Genomic DNA, 15,075 nt, shown 5'->3' on the forward strand with positions numbered 1-15,075 from the left:
GCCGGCGGTGTGCGACGTGGGGCGGCGCGAGAGGGCGCTGTCGAGTCAAAAAAGATCCGATTTTTTTTCATTTTTTATTCAAACTTTCAATACAGAACAAAATACAACTTTGCAATGGGTTATACACTTGTAATAACAGTAGACAGTAAATGCGTTCATACCTTTCAGTCTTGATACATTAAAGGGATTTTAAATACGTCTCAAATTCAATGAGAAAAAAATAAGATGGAATGTGATTTAAGACGTTTTGGTCAACTATTGTCTGATTTATTTTAATGAATTCTCTAATTTTAACATTTTTGAAAAGCTCAACATCATTAAAAATCAAGACTATTTTTTTGCAACTTTTCAGGTCTCGTTATTGAATTCTACTGCATAATCTGCATATTGTTTACATAATGTTCGACTTAAATAGGTAATTTAGCAAAAAGTTTACACATTTTTTTGCAGATATACACAAAACTGTTTCAGAAAACAGCAGTTTATCCAGTTTTTTGTGTGTGATTTGGCATTGACGCGACCAAAATGAGTGACTATTTCCTATTTTACGTTAAAAATAGGTAACTAATTTTATTTGTAAATAAAGGTACTCAACAAGGTGCTTGTCTGTGAGGTCCGCCTCGGGAGAAAGATGGGGAAAACATGTAAGCGGTTTGTAAAAGTGCATTTCTGCTGACCCCTGAGCTTTAATTTATTATATTCACTGTGTAAAGTAGCACAGGGACTTGCCTTGGTGGTCTTTGAAGACATGAATTTTAATAATCAATAAAGTTGCAGTCATCTCAAATTAAAATGGCCAAACCTGCTCTGTGTGAGGAAATATAAAACATCTAAATCCATCTACATTTTTTTCTGCATCTGCATTGGACTATGGACTACAAAAGTGCAGTTAGGTTGCTCATATAACAAACTTAAGTGTAAATTTAAATTACTAGAAAGAAAGCACACGTTTGTCTTTTTGTTTTTTCATGCGTGGGGTCTCACATGCAATTTGATGTTACAAATTGCTGCGTATCCCACTTAAGAAGGCACTCAAGTCAATTCTCCTCTCCTATAATCTCACGGTGCTACCATAACCCCACACACCGAAAGCGGGGTAAACAGCCTCAGTAAAAGTAGTGCAGGTCTGGTACAAAAGCCGCATAGTATCCGACACGCTATAAAACGCCAGCACCCCCGCCGCATGATCCAAGTAGACGCCGATACGAGACGAACGCGGGGTGGGAACGTCCGTGCTCTTGTTGTTGTGCACGAAGGAGAACCTGGATTCGGAGCAGTAGAGACTCCAGGATTTGTCGTTCCAGCCCAGACTGCACACATTGTTGTTCCCTTTTCGGAAAATGCCCCTATACGTGATGGCTATGTCGATCTCCGATCCTTTCCAGCTAACCTCCCAGTAGCAGCGGCTCCAGGCAAGGCCTTCTTTACAAAGCACCTTGAATCGAGGAAACAAACACCATTCAAGTCAGATAGCCAACACAAACACCATTGAAGTCACATCGAAAAATTTTTTGGGATTAAGTGTCAATTTTAGATCACAAATGCTCGATTTTTGAACAGGGGTGCATAGACTTTTTATGTCTTCTTGAGGTGAGGGGTATTAGGTAATGCTTTGGTGGCAAATTGTTACCGAGGAACAATGAAGAAAACAAATTCCCGAATATCATGTATGGCTCTGCCAAAATTTTGTGTTGGGGCGATAATTACTCACACATTATATTTGTGAAAGTGTATTTCAAAATAATCGCCAAAAAATGCCATAAAGTGGCAGCACTAACTGTCATGAACTGAAATTTGTGAGTGAACTAATAATAAAAATAAATAAACACTAATAAGTAAGTACCTGCTGCCAGTGGTCAAATCGTTCTGGATGATCAGGGTAGTTCTTGGGTTCACTTTTCATTGTGACGGTCTTGTTACCCTCAGAAAGATGAAGGTTGCGGTGCACAGTGTTGACGTCCAGAATCGGCTGACAAGAATCTGAACAAAGCATCAAAAGCCGTTATAGTCAATGCTGAGGATTCTTTTTTTTTGTTCTTTTGATTTGTTATAATGTTGAGCTTGTTGAATGACTCAAGTTGTTGCAGGAGCACCTGTGTTTGTTTAAAGTGATTACCATCTGTAGTTTTGCTTTCTCCCATTTCACCTAACCTGTTCGGTCACGTGTGTTATTGTAACGCTGCTTTCAGTCGCTACACCACATGTCACTACCATTGAGGAGCCATTATTAGTTTTTTCCAACAGGACAAATCCTGCTCTGTTTCTTGGATTCTGGTTTGGCTCTTTAGCTCAACGAGGAAGGAATTAAAAAAAAAAAAAAAGAAGAAGAACACGAGGCAGATGCGTTGCATTGCATAAGGCATATATTGGTCACATTTCATAATGACTGGTTTTCGAGAAAATGTTTTGAGTTTACTTCATAAAAATATGGGTGAAAAAGCAAAAGGTGTTGAAATGATATTTTTTGTGATATAACGTACATCTCAAGAAATCCTCTCGAGTCTTTGGTTCTTCCATTAGCCTTGACTCCGTCAAAAACATCGATTCCCTCCTTGCTTTTTTCTCGCTGTCTTCAGTGATGTAGACTTCTTTTACTAGTGACAAAAACAAGGGGAAGGTGACATATTCAAGAAAGAGAAAAGACAAATAATGGGCGTGGCAAGGCAATCTAAATCTGCCAACCTGCTGCGGATATCTTTGTCGTCTCTTTCTTGCTGATTTCCTCTACTTGTAATTTCAGGGCGGCGATGGCTCTCTTGGTGGCCTCAAAGGAGTAATTGGGAGCAATGCTGACGTTGTTCAAGTCCTCGTAACCCGAAGGGCCGGACAAAGACTGCCAGCTCTGGTAAGAAAAAGAAAAAAGAAAAATATGATTGTCAAAAATCTACGGTAAAATTGCGGTAAGTATTTGGGATAGTGAGGACTGATCCTGTAAATACAAATCAAAAACATAAAAACCACGGCAAAAAGATGACTTTCTATGATTTTGCTATTTAGAGGTCCTGGGAATATACTATATATGTCTTTTTTTAATAAAGGAATTACAAGGTAGTCTAGAATTTCCCACCTGCAGAAAGTGTATGTGGTCGTCAGTGTGCGACAGCTTTTCCAGGTCGGTGTGTCTCTTCCTCAGCAGGGTGATTTCTTCCTCCAAGCGATCCAGGAGGATTTCCCCACGATTCACCGTGGTTTTCTCATGCAAGATGACCATCTCCTTGACTTCGTTGTACTTCCTCTCAATAGAGAGCAGCAGCTCCGTGAAGATCCGCTCGTTCTCTTCCAGAGCTGACTCAGCTGAGTGCTTATTATGTGGAAAAGAAAAGGGGAGAACGTTAGTTTATTGGGATAGGATAGTCATGGGTCCCTTTTCTTACAAATAGCACAGTAATAGTCTCAAATCATAACGGTAATTTTGACACCTTTGGCATTTGAAATGTGTTGCTAACCAAAACAGTAGCGTCTACGGAGGCACAGGCTCTTATTAAAAGTGCCATCAGGCTAATACCAACACTTAACCTATAATTCCAGATAGGCAAAGGCATGGTAATAAGGGCACCAGACACTAGAGGACGCCAAATCCTGATGAAAATATACCTATATCACAGTATACTCCCAACAAAGTATTTACACAGTATTGACTATAAATTTCAAGGCAAGAGGGAAGAGTTCAAATTGATAGTATCAATCAAATAATACCCACATAATAATTTAAAACCTGGAACATGGAGGCTGACGCTGAATTAACTCTCGAGTGTCTGGGTTAGTTATTGCGGGTTGTAGTTGCACTATAAATGGAGCGTAAAAATGAAATGACTCCATTATTGAGTAACATAAGTCAAAACAGTATTTTTATGTAAAAAAGTGTCGTATTAAAAGGCAGTAAAGACATAAATTCAGTTTATTGGAAAACTTCTATTTGGCTTTTCTTTTGAAACTCTTTAAGAGCACAGAATGAAAAAAAGAGGAGTGACAATAGGAGAGGTGAAGTTGTTGCCTGTTTTGGTTTGTGCAATTAGATGTCGCAACAGCCAGTCACTCGCAGGACTTTTTTGACTGTAATGCAATGTTAAAAGTTCAACTTCTTTTGTAAGCATATGTAAAAAGCTGGATGATGGGAGCCAAAAAAAAGCTTGTCTAGGACGCCATATTGGCTGGAGCCAGCACTGTTATGCATATTTGAACACAAACGGTGGGGCAACACATGTAGATAGACAATTTGAAATTTTCCAAAAAAAATGTATTTTGTGTTATTGTGGCTTAGGAGTTTTGACCAGAGGCATGAATATTCATAAGTCTGTATTATACTGCCTCCATGTGGCCAAACTGCACACATTATATTATGACATTCTATATTACATACTAAAAACACAACTTCACTTGACACTAGATGCATTTGCACAATTTAAGTCATTCCCTATGTGTAGAGTAGATAAAAAAGTCACTATTTTCTCAAAAATGTAATTGAGGGCCATTACTTTCACAGCTTCCACGGCTTGTCGGAGATCCTGCCACTTTTTGACCCTCCCGTCAATTCTCTGCTGGGATTTGTGCAGTGTGGCGCCAAGTTGTTTCTATGGATGAGATGATACAACATAATATTGAAATACCCATCTCCCCTCACAGACAGTTAGGAATATGAGTGCTCTTGTGATAAATTTCAGAATTCACACAACACCCATACATTTTCATTCATGATGGCGTCCCACTCACCTCTTTCTCAGTCCTCTCAGTTCCAGCCGGGACGATATCATGGTGCTTGTGCTCATCCATCATACACAGGACACACACAGACGTCTGATCAGTACGACAAAAAGCCTCCAACAGCTTGTCATGCTGAGCGCAGATCTTTTCCCTCATCTGACCAGTAGCTTTGACCAGTTTGTGTTTCATCAGCGCCGGGTAGTCGTAGTGAGACAGGAGGTGAGTCTCGCAGTAAGACGCCAGGCATACCAAACAGGATTTCTCGGCCTTCTGCTTCCTGGTAGTGCAGAAGTCGCAAAGGACCTCGCCGCGTCTGGCCTGCGTCTTGTTCTGGCTGCGGCTCGTGGAGCGACGGGATCGCTCCTCGGTGTTGTATCGGTCTAAATCCAGAGTGCTGGGGTGGGACATTTTGCCCTGGAGTCAGAAATGATGTACTGTTAAAATGAAAAAAAAAAAAAAGAATGAATATAAATCCACAGTTAAAGAACAAATCTTGAGATTCACAGCAAAAAAATCACAGAGAAGAGTGACAAAAAATGGACGTTAGCTGCTTTAGTGAAACTGTTTGACTGGCGTTGTGTGTGACAGAATTTGAACTATGTGGTCTGCTCACACCGTAAACCAGTATTCCCAGTCAAATGAATGGGCGGGTGACGCTACCTGAAACTAAGACAAACAACACATGCTCCATGACTTTAAAAGTACAGTCACTCACTAAATAAGACTCAGAGGCCAGAGACCGAAATGTTTGAAAACAAACAGTTCTAGAAGAATTAAAGACGCATTAAAGTTAAATACAACTGAACCGCACTTCGCAAATGTATTGGTCCAAAAAACAGGATTTTAACAATTGTAACATAATGCAGTTCGAATGTTTAGTTCAGTAATTCTGCATACCACGAGAGGGAACTCTACATTTTAAGAACCTCTTCTGAGCCAATACACTGTTTTCTACCAATTCTTACCTTTGTGATGTCATGATAGCATTTCAACACATGTAGCATTCAAAATGTTTGTCGCCCTGGTTACGCAACTCTAATGAATTTCATCTATTGTGCACTTTAAAAGCACATGAAACTGTGAAATCAAACATCTGTAGCTACTCAAAGAATCCTATATTAAATTTCAATTCTATTCAAATTCATTCTGACAATGATCAAATTTCTTTCCTGGTTCTGCTGTATCACACCGCTTTTGAGACTGACCATGCAGTAGTATTTTCTTTCATTGCATTGAGCAGCATGTAGGCCTGACCCCTGGATTCCACATACTGCGTTGCGTTCAGGGAGACTGCTCTTAATTGGTTTTCCTTCTATCTCATCAAAAGATCATTTTCAGGTAGTCTTTTCATTTGTTGTTCCCCAGGGATCTATTCTATGCTCTCTCCTATTTTATTTGATACATAGCACCACTTGGTTCAATGATTTAACAGCATATGATACCATATCATCCGTATGTATATTTCTGGAGACAACTTCAGCCTACTTGTGGATTTCATTTTGTGTGCGAGCAATGTCCAAGACTGGATAAGGTCATTTGCTCCAACCTAAAGGCAAAACAGAAATGCATGCACTGTTGACTAACTCTCTTCTCTTCATCAAAAGCTCAGTGAACACATCAGTTGCTGCTTCTCTTCACTTCACTTTATTGAATTGTTCCTTGTAGCATGATTAGGGATAATGGAACATCGCACTGACAAGCATGACAAAATTATTTCACGAACGCAAAATAATTATATGAAAAGTAACAACGCATCAATTAGTCAGCTGCACAGACATAATACAGTGCAGTAGTGCATGGTTTGTGATACAAACGAAGGTATATATCGTCTGCATGCGGCGAATAACATCAGTCTTTTGGACCATCCTGCGTGTTCCCCTGATTTAAATCCCATAGAGAACATTTGGGAATGGATGGAAAGTGATGTAAATAAAAATTGCTTTTTTTTTTCTTTTTTTATATTCTTTTTTTAGCAAAGGTCTAAAAGTTTTGATCAGTCAATGAACAGACTATTGTATTTTTTTTATTACATGTACCAAACGTTTTTTTTGTTTCACTCTCCCTTCTTGCTGTTGCAAATTGTAACTACTAAAACCCTCATTAAGATACAAATGTGCAAAAGGTAAATTCCAGCTATTTTTCAACCAGTCTTCTTTCTTTACTACAGGCTACTGCTCAGTGTATAAAAAGTAGATTTGTTGGTGTAAATTTTGCTGAGTATCTTGCATTTGAAAAGAATATTTCTTCTATTTCCAAGACTGTTTTATTTAGGGAACATTTCTAAAGTGATTTCACTTTTATTTGTATCAGACTGCTAATGAAGATAGTTAATGCATAAATCTCCAGATATTTATTGATCACTATAGTTTTAAATGTGCATTTGTTCGTTTTTAATATATTAGCCTCTTGCTTTTTTATATTGAAGCACTTTGATATGCTAGGCGCACGAAATCAGCATCTCACATTCGTTAAAAATCAGTAACAAAAAAGTATTCACCCTAAAAGCAGTGATCCCATGAAAGCCCCGATTGTATAATGTTACAAAGGCTGCTTTTACTTGAAAGATTTTGAGAGTTTGCCCCCTATGATGTGGCCGTTTTCGTACCTTGATGCGCGGCTCCTCGGCTGCAGGAGGCGGTAGCGGCCTGGGTGGCGTGTGGAAACGACAACACTTGCTTTTCGCTAAAGCGCGTCGGCGGTCCAACGTTGGCGCCAGATGAGCACTGTGGCGCCAGCTCTGCACATCACACTACAGTACCACACGGACACCCAGACAAAACAACACGACAGCCCCAACGAGACCCATAACAAGCCGGGATTTCTTTTTCTTGACTTGTAAACGCACGCGATCCCCTCGTTTACCTCGTTGTTCCACGACAGGAGACGGAAGAGGGGTGAGTGGGTGCAAAATATGTTTAGAAGGTGTAAACTATTGTGATATTTTCCACTTAGTTGCGTTATTATTTAGGTATTTGAGCCTCTTCAGATGCAAGGGGGTTGCTTAGTTGGGGAAATGACGCCGATCCTTGCACGGATGCTCGCCCGTATTTGTGCTTTCGTGTTATACTTGTTAAAGCACCCTGCGAACTCTTGTCATGGAAAAATACAGGGCCTCGATCCGCTATGCGCGTTATTGTACGATTCTGATCATAATTTAATGCTTTAAACGCGATGTTGCCACTTACCTTGTTGATTTTTGCACTCGTTTTCTGTAGTATTGCAGAATTTACGACTATCCGCATGGCAACAGCGCCACTTCCATAGGGTTGCGTTAATGTAATCGGACGGTTAGTTTGATTAATACGGCGTTAGAATGTTTAAATAAATCCTCTGTCTGGGTTACGCGGGGAAGAGTAGAAGGTACCTTAGCCGACGGGTTAGCTTGGCGACGCGGCTACGTAGCCCGCACGCTAGCGTCGGCTGGAGCTGGTTAGCCAGCAAGGCCGCCATTGAAAAGGGTGCCGCAGTCCCCCCAAGACTCGCGTTGGTGTTACATGCTATACGCGCACCTCCGAGCAAGCAGTTGCGTTTCTGTAACAAAGTCTCGAAGCGGTTATTAAAGCTCGACGCGTGTTGGGGACCGACGGCGACATTTGTGGGCTCGTTCCAAAGTAAAAGACAACCTTCCCGGGCTTTCCCCTCCGTTTTCATTGCCCTCGATGTTAGTCATCTTTGTCCCTCTTCGGCTACTAGCTCAACTCTTATTTGATAGCTAACTTTGCCATTAGCCTTCAACACACCGCCTCGTCATTATTATTTTTATGACCAAGTGGGGGTTTTAAAAGCACGTTCGTATTTTGTCACATAGACGCGTGGCGGTTGACTTATTTGGACATGGCTCGGGGCTTTGCTTGCTGATCCAATGCGGTTTGGGGAGGGCGGAAGCTAAGTTGGCTTACGTTAGCTCGTGGCAGCCATCTTATGCGAGCATTGTAGTCCTTGTGCTGGCTGGCTAGCTGCTGCTGTGGCATACAAGATGGCCTGTTAATACTCGCGGAAGAGGACGTATTGTGCGTCGACAACCGCGCCCTTCCACCGCGCTGAAATATTTTTTCCTTTCTTGTTTTAAATCCGACCTTTTTCGACGGCGTAAGTGTCCCCGTCGCTCTTTTGCTTCGTCGGATGTCTTTTTGCTACGAGGCTAGTTAGCGCGCTAAATGGCGTCCACTTAGCGGCTAACACAAAGCTGCGGTGGCGTTAACCAGTTTCCCCTCGACCGTAGCCAGCTAACTAGCGGCTACGGGTGCTATTTGTAGCCCTTTTGGGGAGAGGCTAGCGAACCAGCGTTTTATTATTAAAACGCTGCTTTGAATCGACGCACGGGCTCAAAGTCGATACGGTGTCGGGTGGCGAACAAAGAACCGACTGGGTTGAAAGCGGTTTAGGCCGGCTGGCCTGTCGCTGTGCGGATTAAATGCACTCGAGAACCCGATGACGATTTTGGCTACTTTGATGCCGTTTAGCTCGTTATGACTGCTAACCTAGCCTGCTAATTGACGCTTAGCCTATATTTTGGCTTTGAGGAGTTTGCTAGTCGGAGGCGTGTTTGCTTAACTATTCATTCGTTGCAGTATTTTACTCCCAAAGTATGTGCGTATTCATTATGTAAATGCCCTCATTGTAGCTGTGACATGTTAGAATTTAACACAACCCATTTTTTTTAATACCTAGAAATTGTTGCAATATTTCTTCATCTTAACACTTTGTTCCTGCGTGTTTGTAAGTTAAAGGTAAGTAGAGCCCCAGTAATTGCTGGTCAAATTTGTAGCATTTCAAAGGGGCATTTCATTTGACCCATTAAAAGTATTAAATCTTTAACATCAAAACATGCATACCATGGTTGTGGATATTTATTATTGAGAAGGCTTCATTGGCAGTTTTAACAAAACTTACTTGTTTACAGCTTCATTTTGGATATCCTCCCATAATCACAGTTTTCTTGCATACCACGGTTGTGGGTATTAATAAAGGCTACATTGGCAATGTTGACAAAACTTTACAGCTTCATTTTGCATTTCCCCCAATAATATTCACACTTTTTGCATGTTGTTATGGTAAAGAAGGCATGCAAGTATTGTTTAGGATGTCTGTTTAACTCATGTGCAATATTCAGACAATTTCTAGGCAAAGTTCTTCCGGATAATTCTCGCAGTATTTTTGCCAAGGGATCACACGCTCCTGGTAGTGTGACAGCTAAGTGGTCGTGCCATGTTAAATTTTTGACATGTTGTCACCGTATGGGTGTAATTTCAGGTCCCCGGTTTCTTCTTTCAAATGCCATCGATGTAACAATCAAAGAATTCAACAAAAATACACCCCAAGGTTGAAAGGGAATTCCTTCCAAATTTGAATATTACAGCAATAACCCTTCATTGCTATACATTCAAACAAGCTTACCACATCTTCCTGGTATTTTGTCATAAAACAGACTGTCAGCAATCTAAGATGGTCACCTTTAACATAACTACAGGTTTACTGGTATGTTTTGTGCTTGCGTGCACATGAGTTCATATTTGAGGGAAACCGTTCCTAACAGCTCGTCATTTTCATTTAATGGTGGATTTCTTCTGTGACGTATATTACAGAAATAAGCCAAGTCACACGGAGACCATTGCCTGTAAGCAATATTTTTTTGCAAAATGTTTCGCCCATGCTTTGCTTTTTGTGAGATCATATGGTGGTTGAAGTATTTTATTGAGGCGTTTCCTTTGTGAAGCTGGATATTAAAGCAAAAAAACAAGTCACAGAGCTTTCTTTCATTTCAATGATTTCTCATTTGATGAGAATTGAGTGACAGTGATGCAGTTCTTTTAAATGTGTCTGTGACATGACATATATGGTCATAATGAACTCGTTATTCTTTGCGGTCAGCTCTAGATTTCTGCCCCCTATGTTTTATGTATTGTGAACTGTTTTTTTTCTAGCTTACAGAAAAGATATTTGACACACGTAAGAATGAATATTAAAATGTTTTACAGGTATCTGAGCTGTCCTGTGAGCGTCACAGCTGAGGATCTGCCCCTCACTTTTTCTTCAAACAAGCCATTAAATAAAGCTATCAGGCAAGTATAATCATTTAGAGTAGAATTAATGGATATTTTCTATGAAAAATTTGGCATACCCCACAACGATAAACACTGTAGAGTGTGAAAGTTAGTTTGAGCCCATTGTAAACGTTTTAAAGCTTTTACCAATAAAGGAATCAAATTGAAAGGAAGGGATGAAGCCATACAACCCCGCCCCACTTTTTTTTTTTTTCCCTAAAGCAGCATAACTTAATGGCTCAGCTGATTTCTGAGTTGTGCCATGGGCCGAATTTCAGTATGACTACTCGTGTAGAGCTTCTCGTTTACTATGAAAAACATTTCACTCATGGAAAACATTTTAAGGTTATTAATAGTGTTGCAAAAAACTGGTTTGTGCAGACTTAATATGAACTCATGCGGCACAAGAAGGCACGCTCACTGATGTACTTACTGATTTTCATATCGTCTTTATGGATTCTTTAAAATCCATCCATCCATTTTCTAGAGCTTCTCCTCACAAGGCTCGCAGGCTTGCTGGTGCTTATCACAAGTCAATTAAATACATATTTTTTTAGCTACTCACTTTTGAGCAGAGCTTATGATTTCTTCAACCCTCTTAAGTCTAAACAAGCCAAATGTTCAAACATAAGCTATATAACCCACTAGAAAGCATCATTAAAATGACTGACAATGTTGACACGTTCCTGTGTTGGACTTTCTTCCAGGTCTGCTCACGGACAAGCGGCACCAGCGCTGTGCTCATCAAAACCAGGATCAATACCCCGATTCTTAGTTGAGTTACCGTCCGGCAAAAAAACGGAGGTCGTGGGGCTGGAGTGCGTGCTCATGGCGGAGTCAGAGACTGAGTGTGACACACCCGGCCTTGACACGCTTGGGTCGGAGTGTGTCATAGCCCACAGCCATGTCGACCTGCACTACGGAGCCGAGACAGAAATCATGACTGAGGAAAAGCGTGGTCTGGAGTTGGAGATCCATGGCACCGAACTAAAAATCCAAGGGCTGGGGACGGATCTAGGCGCCGTGGCGTGCGTGGACGCCATCGTAGAGACAGATCACGACTACATCAAGGTGGAGCACGACGACATGCACTGCTTCGCCGGCGCCGAGATCAAGACGTCGACGGGGGAGGCGCTGCTAGGAGAAGTGCTCCTCAAGACGGAGAGCGAGCACGAGGTGAAAGTGGAGTCCGATCACGGCGGCGAGCTGACGGTGGAGTCCGAGAACGGCGTCATCATCCACGAGGCGCACGGCCTGCAGTGCAACGAGTGCGGCGAGATCTTCGGCAGCATCTCCGACCTCCACCAACACTTCGAGATCCACAAGGACCTCAACCCGTACATTTGCGTGCACTGCGGCAAGAGCTTTGCGGTGGAGGCCAGCCTCAAGCAGCACATGAAGATCCACATGAAAGAAAAGCCCTACGTTCCTCCGGGCGTGGAGATCATGGGCAAGGACGTCATCGACGCCTTCAGCCTCAAGTCCCACCAGATGATCCACCTGCCGGACAAGCCTCACCGGTGTACCGAGTGCGGCAAGAGCTTCGCCGCCGCCATCACCCTGCGCGAACACATGAAGATGCACTCCGAGGACAAGCCGTACAAGTGCACCCAGTGCCGGAAGAGCTTCGTCCGCAGGAGGCACCTGAAGAAGCACCAGGAGGTCCACGCCCGCGAGAAGCCCTACACGTGCGGCCAGTGCGGCAAAGGCTTTGCCACCACCTCCAACCTGAAGCAGCATCAGAAGACCCACGCTGCGCACGCCGCCCACGCGGCCCACGCCGGCGTGGTGCTCTCCGACAAGCCCCACCGCTGCGCGCAGTGCGGCAAGTGTTTCGCCGCCGCCGCCACCCTGCGGGAGCACCAAAGGATCCACTCGGGCGAGAAGCCGTACAAATGCAACATGTGCCGGAAAAGCTTCGTTCGCAAGCGCCACCTGAAGAAGCACCAGCAGGTCCACGCCGGCGGCAAGCCTTACACCTGCAGGCACTGCAACAAGGGCTTCAACCACTCCTCGTCCCTCTCGCGCCACCACAAGACCCACATGCAGGGCTCCGCCTTCTCGTCGCCGCCGCAGCCCGGCAAGCCCATGACCTTCGGCACCCCTCCCAAGCAGAGGGTGCACCTGCAAGGGGAGAAGCCCTACATGTGCCACCACTGCGACAAAGGCTTCAACCATTCCTCCTCTCTGTCGCGGCACCAGAGAGTCCACTCGGAGGGCAAGGGCTACACCTGCGGCCACTGCGGCAAGATTTTCAACCACTCGTCGTCGCTGGCGCGCCACCAGAGGGTCCACCTGGAGAACAAGCAGCAGGCGGCGCCGCAGTCGCCGCCGCTGCCCTTGCCCATGGCCGCGCCCGAGCAGTACGGCGCCATCGCCTCGCCCAAGGTCTTCCCCAACAACGCCTTCCCCAAGCAACACCTCCTCTCGGTGGAGAAGCCCTATCGCTGCAGTCAGTGCGGCAAAGGTTTCAACCATTCGTCCTCCCTCTCCAGACACCACCGAATCCATTTAGAGTAGGGGGGGGAGTGGGGCCCCCGCTCTCCCGCGCTCTCTCTCAACCCGTCCCCGGCCGCCCCCGCCGCGAGACCCGTCGGTCTGGTCGGGAGGACCGGTTGAGGGAAGCGGACAAAAGACGACGCGATTCCTCGGCCGTTCGGAGCAGAAGACGCGCGGAGGCCTCGCTTCGCAAACTCGATTTTGAACACTTTTTAAAATGAGCGGGGAAAAAAAAAAAAGTTAGCCCATCTTTATCGGATGAATATGGTCAGCGGTGAGCACAGGAGCTTTTTCCACTTGGTTGGAGGCCGTCAACGCCCAATCAGTCATCTTTTTTCACCCGCGTAACCTGTGTGAAGCAAATCCACTGTAAATACTTCTCGATTTTCCTTTTATATATGTATAGGTGACTAGTGTGCTGTTTCAAAAAGATTACGTTTTGATAGGAAGATCCACTTTTGTCTCCACAGGTTTTTTTTTGTTTTTTTTTTCCTCTTTTCCCCCTGCCGCCCCACTTTGGCTCTGAGTTAAATGTATGGCGGGTGTGTTCAAGCAAGCAGCAGTTGAATATGCCAACATTGTATATTTAAGAGGTTGATTTCTTGTATGTCTACCATGACATAGTGTGTACAGAGAGCAATACTGGCTGAAAATGATGTGGGAATGACACGAGACAATTCCTGACCGAATAAATACCTTCTTGTTAGCATAAGACACCGGTCTCCTTTTCGTCCTTATTCACGGCCCCCTTCTGAGAATAATAACAATTACTTGTTTATAGACTATAGAGTGCAGTTATTCATGTTTGACTATCACAAACGGATTTAAAAGCTTGTGCATATTAACAAAAAATGTATGAGAAAAGCTGACTTTTTTTCCAAGACTTTGCATTACGCTTGACTCGTATGTGTAAAACAACAAAACTTTTACAAACATATTTTTTTAGATATGGCTTGGGTTATATGAAAGGGAGCAAAGAGATGTTTTAATGGGAGAGGGCACGACAAGCAATATTTTTTTTAAGTTTCTCCCCGTTTTTTGTTTTTGTTTTTTTGCTTTAATCTGTAGCGTAGTTTCATCCTGTGTTAGCTAGGTGCCTTATTGCATGCTATGTAGAAATGGATGCTTGAGCTGTTGGACGAAAAAAAAAGTTTTTAGTTCTTCATACCCTTCATTTAATTTGATGTCAGTGACACTTTTTTTTCCCCTTACATGTATACTATCGTGTTTACACTGTATATTGTCTTCCCCCCCCCCCTCTTCTGTTCTTGTAAATGGCCTAATTCTCGAGGGAAAAAAATGTAAAGGAATCCATGCAGGCTTCTCTTAAAGGGCAAACCTTGTAACAACTTTTCCCTTTCTTTCTGAGTGGCACATATGGATAAATAAAGGTCGTTGACTCTCTTTTTGGTCTTCTGAAGATTTTGATTTTACGTCACGTTAGTGGTAATATGACACACTTGTAAGTGAATGATTGTCTACTTGTACCTTGTGGTTGGTTAGCAGCAGGTCCAAACACCGCTTTGGAAGGTTCCCCTGCTGAAAAGGACGAAAGTAATCAAGAGATCAAAGTGATAAATATTTCTAAATCCAGAGAGACCTTTCCCGAAGTGACGAAATATTTGATAGAACGGGAACCTGCATGCACTCCCTCTGTGATCCCGAGGGTGTCGCTCTTGTCCCGCAAAATAGTTTGTTTGACTTCAGGTGTGTCAGACCAAACCCATCATAGCCAATGTAAAGAAGTGGTAATTCTCTCCGATTTACTATTCTTAACGCAACGGGAGGAATTTCTGGGAATTGTCATGCTTTAGAAATTCCCGGCGTTTTC

The 15,075-nt window shown here is 43.2% G+C and overlaps 2 protein-coding genes across 5 annotated transcripts; one reads left to right on the forward strand and one right to left on the reverse strand.

Annotated features, from left to right (window-relative positions):
* Positions 1–66: 66 nt before the first annotated feature.
* ftr14l (finTRIM family, member 14-like) lies at positions 67–7,438 on the reverse strand. Its single transcript, XM_088420638.1, has 8 exons — positions 7,307–7,438; positions 4,711–5,115; positions 4,476–4,571; positions 3,068–3,301; positions 2,683–2,842; positions 2,481–2,594; positions 1,844–1,980; positions 67–1,435 (listed from the first exon to the last, which is right to left on the reverse strand). Exons 2-8 carry the CDS (start codon positions 5,107–5,109, stop codon positions 1,052–1,054), a joined length of 1,524 nt encoding a protein of 507 aa, XP_088276764.1. The 5' UTR covers positions 5,110–5,115; positions 7,307–7,438; the 3' UTR covers positions 67–1,051.
* On the forward strand, positions 7,394–14,648 carry LOC148420043 (uncharacterized). Of its 4 annotated transcripts, XM_088420641.1 has the most exons (4): positions 8,261–8,790; positions 9,373–9,431; positions 10,680–10,763; positions 11,453–14,648. In XM_088420641.1, the coding sequence occupies exon 4, from the start codon at positions 11,574–11,576 to the stop codon at positions 13,263–13,265; it is 1,692 nt and encodes a 563-aa protein (XP_088276767.1). In that variant the 5' UTR covers positions 8,261–8,790; positions 9,373–9,431; positions 10,680–10,763; positions 11,453–11,573; the 3' UTR covers positions 13,266–14,648. The 4 variants fall into 4 exon arrangements, with proteins under 4 accessions (XP_088276765.1, XP_088276767.1, XP_088276766.1 ...); XM_088420639.1 differs by lacking the exons at positions 8,261–8,790; positions 9,373–9,431 and adding an exon at positions 7,394–7,595; XM_088420640.1 differs by lacking the exon at positions 9,373–9,431.
* The last annotated feature ends 427 nt before the right edge of the window (positions 14,649–15,075 follow it).

Source organism: Hippichthys cyanospilos, chromosome 8 (genome assembly GCF_059441005.1).
Source record: "Hippichthys cyanospilos isolate Australia breed blue-spotted pipefish chromosome 8, RoL_Hcya_1.0, whole genome shotgun sequence".
Lineage (NCBI taxonomy): Eukaryota > Metazoa > Chordata > Actinopteri > Syngnathiformes > Syngnathidae > Hippichthys > Hippichthys cyanospilos.